At 35.7% G+C, this 8781-nt stretch overlaps 1 protein-coding gene across 3 annotated transcripts in view; it reads left to right on the top strand.

Moving 5' to 3' along the window:
- The first annotated feature begins 2034 nt into the window (after positions 1–2034).
- ADAM28 (ADAM metallopeptidase domain 28) overlaps positions 2035–8781 on the top strand; it is a 50065-nt gene continuing 43318 nt past the window's right edge. For all 3 annotated transcript variants that reach the window (XM_033134542.1, XM_033134541.1, XM_033134543.1), the window contains exons 1-2: positions 2035–2162; positions 7321–7424. In XM_033134542.1, coding sequence (XP_032990433.1) covers positions 2090–2162; positions 7321–7424 — 177 coding nt within the window. In that variant the 5' untranslated portion in view covers positions 2035–2089. The remainder of the gene's footprint in view (positions 2163–7320; positions 7425–8781) is intronic.

The raw sequence follows: 8781 nt of genomic DNA, 5'->3' as shown, positions 1-8781 counted from the left end.
CATGTATACAAGTGTAGAGAGCAGAGAGAAGGAATATCTTCATCCATTTTCAAACCTGAGTTTCTTAAAGCCCACAACACATCCCTTAATAGCACCATTAGAAACATTTACTCCATGCCAACTCTGCAGTTCATTTCTGGGTACAGGGAAAGCAAAGAAGGCAGTGCCTCTCAGTTCTCAATGATGCTATATCATCTTTGGATTGAAGGAGTGGTACCTCTCTGTCCATTCCAGAAGCAATTGGAAGAGCAAGGCTATTTAGAAATGGTTTAATTAAATAAAAACATATCAAAGATCCTATATCCAATAATCCCAAGATTTGCCACACATGCTCAGAAAAGATCTATTGTCTTTGATTTTAATACTTCCCTTTAAGAGTTGTGGTGAAAAGTGATACATCACAATATAAACCAACAGGCACATTCTAATCACCCAGGAAATATTGTATCCTTCTCCTTTTCCCCTTAAAAAGACCTTGCGTCCCCTTGGCCTGAGTGGGACCTAGTAAGTGGTGACTGAATCATCCTTTCCTCTCATCTCCAGCCGTCAGCACTAACACCATTTCCTCGTCCTTCTGCGTGACATTCATTCTTTGAAATAATCAAAACAGAAAGCAGAAAGAATAGTGAGAATTCTGGGCTGAAAACAGATTTTTGTGAAGTTCTTTTGAGGAAAGATACCATCTTCTGTGTGTGCCATCCCTCTTCTGCCCCTCATGACTAGAGCACCTAGAAGCAGAGCTATTATGATCCTGATGTGTAAAACAGAGTTACAATGAGGTCTTCCTGGTGCTTCAGTAATCACCCACCTTTAGCCGAGTTCAAGACATGACCACTAATTCATATAATTTAATGGTTCTAAGTAATTGTAGAACATAATTACTGTTCTTCAAAATATATTTTGAAGATATTTTGAAACCCTTGAATGAAATAAATATCCAGAGAACACAGCAGGATAATTATATTTATTTAATCAGATTCAATCTATGAGTCTTAGGAAACTACCCATAGATGGCTCCTTCTTTCCCATCCTCCCGCTCCCAGGTTTTAGGGCCATCTACTTGTAAAAAGGAGGCACCATCTACCATAAAGATAAGATGTTTGAAACTTTGAATATCTCCCCTCCCCATTTATCTGTGTCTGTTTTTCCTGTGGTTTATTTTTCAAGGTGTGCACCAAGAAAAAAAATAGGAGGAGAGTATCATACTGTGCTACAGATTCTCAATTCCAAGAAACGCCTTCCAAATCACCAATAAAAAGGCAGTACCAATCGAAAGACCAGGGCCTCCCTGATACATTAATTCTCATTATCGGCTTCCTCCTGGGTATTGTAGGATGCTTTCACTATCAATCTCTCCCTAGCCAGCTTACTTGAAGGATTTTCTCTTTCTGACATTCATTCCCCAGTGAACTGTGCTCCCTGAGAGAGGGAGCTAGGATCTGGGCAAACCCTGCTAGTGAATGCTACCACAAAATAATCTTTCATAAGCTACACAGTGCTACAGTCCTTAGGACAGCTCCCTCAGACAGCTGGGCTTCACTTTCCTCATATGTAACTTGGAGATGTAAAGACTTACATCGAAAATGTTTTTATAAGATTTAGTGACACTGTATACCATGCACTTCAAATGACGTCAGGCATGTATTTAAAAAGGGGGGCTTTGTCAGTATTTCATAAATGCCGATATATAGGAACTACACAGTTTGGAGCACGGGTTAAAAATAAGAATGCCCTTAACCTGCATCTAGATATAATAAATACATACATTTATCAAGATATGTCGAAGCTGTTATCTTACGGTGACTAATCAGGCTATAGTAATGTATTGGAAATGCACTGCTTTTGAATGGGGAGAAGGAAAGAGAAAACATAGCTTATGATAAAGGAATCTTAGAGCTAGGAGGCACCCAGAACTTCCGCCTGCTGTGCCATTGTTATGTGGCCACAGCTTCAAGATTGTGCAACACCTTCAGCAAACACTTCCTGAAGCAGAGACAAGAATGCACCTGGGAGTTTTATTCTGTCTCACTTGACAGGAGGCAGCCACAGACCAAGCAGTGCATGTCTGTTTGGGCAAGAAAGGCAGACCATGCTCCTGGAATCACCCAGGATGTTGCAAGTTCTTCTTCTGGTGGCCACTTTCTTCCTTTCTCCAGGTCCAGGTAGGTGGTTAAGTCTTTTTCATGTTCTATTAAATGCACCAGTGAACAGCTTGCTTTTCATCTTCTCCTGATATATTTTTTTCCCAGCAGTTTTACTAACCTGTTGGGCTGGTTTTGTTTTGGCGGGCTGTGACTGATGTAAACACTCAGTGTGAAGGAGAGGCAAGGAGACGTCCGTAATCAATATTTACATGTCTGATCTGAGAATATAGAAACCAAAGGGAAGATGTCATTCACCATAATTTAAATAATGAATAGGATCTTCAAGTCGAAAAGTGAAATTCATCATAACCCACCCTGTCATTTTTAGAGCAGGAAAGATGCCGTGGGTTTGACTGGTTATCATTGTATGGACGGCTTTGGAAAGTATATGCTGTTATTACTGGGACCAGTTGGCATGTCCTGTTCTTTTTGAGTGTACATTTTTATATTTTGTCCTTTCATTCCTGGTGATAATAAATATGACTAATTAGAAATAGTTGACCAACTTGGTTTTATAAATCATTGCAATATGACTTGACGACAAGAATGTTGTTGCTAAGTGTAAGCGGATCATTCATTTCCATTTTGCTGATTATAGCAAACATTTAAGAATTTAAAAGTAGAGGAATCCTACTTCCTAATAATCAATCCTGTCTAGCACGTCTCTCCATTTCTGGTAAATTCTCCCATTAGCTTTTGGTTAAATTAGATTGGGAAACACATTGCCTTGGCCAATTTTTATTCCTCACTCTATACTTTGTCACTAAAAGTGATTTTCCTTTTCCTCTTGTTTCTGATTTGTTTTCCAGACTTGTGAATGTTTGACGTAATATCTTTAAATATAGAACTGTGCTAGGCATTCATGTTATTGACTTAAAATTCCTACTTTTTGAGTTGAACTTAATAAAAATTTTCTTTCCCTACAGTCTCCAAAAATAGTATCATTAGAAACTCTGTGGGACCCTCTGCTTGGTTGAAATATAAGAATTGCTTGGGTACTAGCTTTATCCAACAGCATAAAGATTCAGACTGGACCCATGAACAGAATCACATAGCTAACACTGGAGTCCACTCGCATTATAGCCTTTTCAGTGAAATGGGGCATACCAACTGATTCTGTTCCCCCATGTTTACATTCACCACATGGCACCAAGAAATGCAATTTCCTTAGAAGTCATGCCTAAAAGTGTGATACTGCAACTACTTGGTGGTGGGAACAAAGGTTCTGAGTGTCTCTTGTGAGAATGGGGGAACAGAAAGCTGCCCACCTTATCTTCCCTCTCAAACAGAAAGCTGCCCCCTCCTTTTACATTTCGCCTTGCATTTTCAACACTGGCTCCTTGGTCACTGAAATACCCTGATATTATTTCCAGTAGATTTATTTCCCAGCCAGAATGTAAGAAGTGAAGCGATTTTCATTTCACCAGCTCTTCCTTTTTTGTTTGTCAGCCCCCATCATCCAAAAAAAACCACACAAATATGTGCTTCTCAGACCATGACTTTTGCCCACTTCTCATATACATGAAATAAAAGAATGAGGTAAAACCAGGCCAACCGTTTTTAATAAACTTAACAATTCCCTGAGAAAAATACCTTATGGGATTTCATCATAGAAAAGAAAAAAATACTTAAAAGGATGTGACAGGTGTTTTGGGGGCAGGAATGAAGTGCATTGACAAAGAAGAAAGGACTGTACTATATTGAAGCAGAATATCCAGGGGGTACAGTAATTTTGCAATTATTTTATTTCAAATTAACAATTCTTTCTTGCCTTCCTAAGGTGACTAGAAGACCTCAGAGAGTATATATAATTTCATCTTAATAGCCAAAATGATAGACTTAATTAGAATGTGTTTTTTCCCTCAGTGTTTGTACTCACTTTTCCTACATGAAATTTGAAATCATCAGCTGGTTTGAGGAGGTACAAAGAATCCCAGAACTTAAATCAATATCATTGCATAAACCCTGATTCAGGGCGTAATGTCATGTGTTCAGTTTAGAAAGACATTGCTTTAAACAGTTTTGAACAGATCAGAGCAAAAATGAAAATGTCAATATTATATACAAATGTGCTAAACTCCAAAATGGCCCCAAACACATTAAAAAATAAAGCAGCAATCCAGTCCAATGTCTGTTCTATCAATCTTTTAACAACCTTTAACCTTTTAAAAACTAATAAACATAAAAATAATTATCCAATCTAAACCAAAACAACAGATTTATTTTTCTTGATCCAGTTTGCTAGTCAAAAGTAATCCAGCACATATGAGTTCTGTGGGAGAGAGAAAGCAAGTATTAAAATGAATTAGTAGAAACATATTGTGTTACAGCTCAGATTTGTGTAATCCCAGGATGGTGGTTAGTTGTGTTTGTTCCACAGGCTTCAAAATAATTAGCCTGTGTTATTCAGCTGGGAGGAGGCTGAACCATCTCCATCAGTTTTAAGGGTGAATGAGCCAAACAATACTTAGGTCTGCTGCATCTCTAACTGCAGGGCAAATTTTATATCTCAAGTTGCCTTCATTCAGGGGCCTTCTTGGTTTCAGAAAAATAAAGGCCAGTAAGGGAAATTCTACCTCTTTTCTTTAGAGTAAGTGGTATGTCGTAAGAGTTTGGGAAGAGCTGGAAATCATTCATCTCAAATTAAAGAAAGTAAGAGGTTGCTGAAGACTTTAAAAAAAATTATGGGTTATTTTATGTATTGATTTATTTTGGTTGCATTTGGAAGTGCTCTGCTATCAAACAAAGAATTGAAAATAAAATTACCTGCTAATTTACATATTTCAACTTTGTATTTAAGAGGTAATTTCTGATTTCATGAAATACAAGAATTTAGATACTTTTAGAAGCATGAAGATCGGTGCGTATATATCAAAGACAACTTGTGTTGGTTGGATTAGCTTCTTCCTTTCTGACCTCTTCTGAATGAGAAATGTGCATGTGTTAACCATTTTCTTCTTTTATAAAAAGAATCAGTTGGGTGGTTATTATTTTATAAGCTGAGGGCAGATTTGACTAACATTTCCTTTCAGAAGAAGGTATGTAATGGGTAAAAACCATTTTTCATATAGCACTTTTAAGAGTTACTCTGTGTGCAACATTGGCGAATATATGGCTTCATGGGGTCCATATTCATGGGACTAAATGCACTGAAAGGACACATCCCACCAGACAGTAGGTATGCTTCATGGTAGGCTTGTTTGGCATCACAGCTACAGGAGGCTGTAGAGAAACGTGTCATTACCATCAGTTAATGTCTTGCACGCATAATTTTCTTACCTCTTGGCATCTTATTGGTTTGAAATAATTACGGTAATTATAAAAATTTTCCCTCAATAAAAAGACAATGATTGATTTAATATCCCTTTAGTCTTCTGAACTTCTGCTGTAAAAGTTGGTTATAACTAATGTTACTATTTTTCTTTACCCAAAATTCACTAAATAGAAGTTAAAAGATGATTATAACAGCAAGAGGTAAATGAAAAACCTTGTGAGGCAGTTCTGGAAGTATGACTATGTAATGAGACCTATTTTATCACAGCTGATTAGAACTTTATTCAAATGACTCTCATCTCTTGAAAAAGTTTATAGGGAATTCTGTATTTATTTGCCTAAAATCGTAGGCTACTTGAAGTGGCCTTAGGGTTCATTAAATCTGCCGCCTCTATTCAAACAATTAAAAAACTGAAATTAAAGCCCACATTAATGTATTCTAGTGTTGATGCCATGGATGTGATTTTGAAATATTTTTAAGAGTAAATCTCAAGTCACTGAAACAAAAGCCATTTTATTACATTAACACCTCAACTTTTTAGCCCATTTAATCACATTTCCTGTCTTTCAAAGTTAGATTTAAACAGCTCTTGAGTGGTCAAAATAACTGAAGCCACCCTAAAATGATAAAAGAATATTGACATCATAGGAGGTTTTGAAAGTTCCTACTTGAGTTTCTGAAGGAATTTTTTAAAACTAAATATTCTTTGGGGGTATTTTGGGATACGTGTACAGTCATCCAAGAGGACTCACAAAAAAATATTCAGTTTTGTTTGTTAAAAGATCATCCATAGTAACCTAAATGTATATTACAATAGGATGTCAATTTGAGTACTTTAATGAACTAGGGCTACCTTTAGAGAGGCTTCTAGTTATTACACAGAGGACTAAAGGCTTTCCAGTCACAGCGTTAGTAAATCACTGGGTAGGACCCTATTGCATCTACATTCTACGTGGACCTACAACCCCTTCAGCAGCCAGAGAGCAAACATTTCCTCAGGCACCACTCTGCACAAAGCAGAGACTGGACCACGTGGGCAAATAAAAAAGAAAAGAGAAAGTCGTGTTAACTTTGGAAAAACTGAATTTCTCTCAAAATTAACTTCTAGAAACAACATTGAAATGAGAATTCAAGATGCAGATAAAAAGTTGGATGAGATAACTTTCCAGTTCTCTTTCACTGTATAACGGCAGGATCAAAAATTTTCCTTCTAGGCCAGTACTTGTGTTCTAGTTGTATGTTTCTCTAATTTTCTTTTCTTTTTTTTTTTTTTTCATATTTTGGATGGAAAAATAAAGGTGTGTCTGTATTGTATTACCAGCCTTTTCTATGGAACTGGTAACTGGAATCTTTTCTTAATGACTTAGTTTCTTTTATTAATGGAAAACATTGCTATTGGAAAACCCAGAACAAATATATTGAACTCCAAAGTGGCATCCATTAGTTATTAGTTATTTCATTTTTCTAACACTGTATAGTTTTCAGAGTGCTTCAACGCAATTGCTCTGACACTGATTAGCTTCTTAGAGGATTTATTTGGCTTTGACCTTCCTCTACTGTCTTTTGCTAGTACTGCTTGCTGCATTCCTCGGCAAGGGATCCAGGATAACAAAGAGAAGTGGGAAAATTCAAAAGAAATATTTTCACTAAGTTGAGAAACACTTGTAAACTTTCAGTTGGCCATTTGTAGATATAGGTTAAAGTAAAGATTTGACAAGAAGAATGTGTTTCTTATTTTGTTGATGGCTTCTGGTGTCTGTACTTGAATAACCCTCTTACGTAACTCAACACCTGTGTGTGTGGCATCGCTCATCAGGAATATGGTAAAGATCACCATTGCTGACCCACCTGTGTGAGTTCTGCTCAGCTAAATTTTCTCTTACTCTTTTTTTTTTCTCTCAGTAAATGCTATAAAAGAACTCCCTGAAGTAAAGAACTATGAAGTGGTTTATCCCAGAAGACTTCATCCACTACATAAAAGAGAGATCAAGGGGCCAGACCAACAGGTACAGCTTTTGATTTAACAAAGACAAAGAATCTCGAATATACATACATATTTTATACACACACACACACACACACACACACAGTGCCAAAAAATATATATACACATTTTAAGAAAGAAAACTGTATTAAAATTGTAATACTCAACATATGCAGATAACAAAAGATGAATATAAGTCACATTTGACTTCTGCAACTACAAGAGGTGCTCAAAGTGGTTACCATCAGTGTCCAGACACTTCTGATTACGGTGAACTACTGCTTGAGCAACATTGACCAAAATGTCCACTTGTATAAATTTTTTTGACACCCCTGATAAAATATATATTATACATACACACACACGATATACATATAAATGTATAACTATATGTAATATATACATATTCATATTTATATATATACATTTTTATTTGTTTTTTGACCTATGTTATCTGTAGTAATCTTCACAATAACCCAACATTTTATTATTAGCCTTATTTTTCAGATTAAGTTTCTGACAATTAAAATAAACTGTCCATGGTCACACACAGAGTGAACTTTAACACTTTTATGGTAATTTATAATTTATTCTGTGTACTCCCAAAGAAATTTGATACAGTTTATAATCTATCTATCTACACATGCACACATACAAACAAAACCATGAACATTAAAACTGAAGTAGAAAATAAAATATTGTGGATGAACACATGCATGTATTCATATTAAGATTAATTACTGTAATTAAACGTGAAATTTACCTCTGTCTTTTCTAAAAAAGCAGCTATTAAAGATTGTATAATTCTTACTACTTAATAAAATGACACATTCTATGTCAATTAGAGGAAAGCTAAAACATGATGATTTATTCAACAACAGTTTTCTAATTACTTAGACTTGGAAGTCTTCTGCAGGGAGCCTGGAATATCCAGATAAATGAGACATAAATAATAACTTGCATCTGTCTATTGGAAGGTGCAACTCACTGGGGAGCTCATATTCCCCTTACTGAACAAATTTCCTCACAGATTATTTCTTTTAAAGCAAACATATTTATAATAGCAGAACCAGTAGTAGACCCTATTTCCAAAAATTATCTCTCAACAAAATATTGCCACTAAATCTCTAAATTTAAAGGGGTGCCATATGCATTGACTTTCCTTTCAGTCAACAGTCTATATGGCTTTCTTCAAATATTTTGTGTCAGTCTCTTAAAAATTTTCTCACTGAATAGTTTTAAGAAAAATTTGAATATAGTTCCAGTGTTGTTTTTTTAGTCACAATCATAAACTGAGTTCTTCAAAAGTGTAAAAATAAATTTAAGCTGTTGAACAATTTATTTTGATGAAAAACCATAGAGTAGTTATTGGCACATGT

The sequence above is a fragment of the Rhinolophus ferrumequinum genome, chromosome 18 (genome assembly GCF_004115265.2).
Source record: "Rhinolophus ferrumequinum isolate MPI-CBG mRhiFer1 chromosome 18, mRhiFer1_v1.p, whole genome shotgun sequence".
NCBI classification, from domain to species: domain Eukaryota; kingdom Metazoa; phylum Chordata; class Mammalia; order Chiroptera; family Rhinolophidae; genus Rhinolophus; species Rhinolophus ferrumequinum.
The sequence above is the reverse complement of the archived record's forward strand: the minus strand, read 5'-3'. Positions and strand labels throughout refer to the sequence as shown.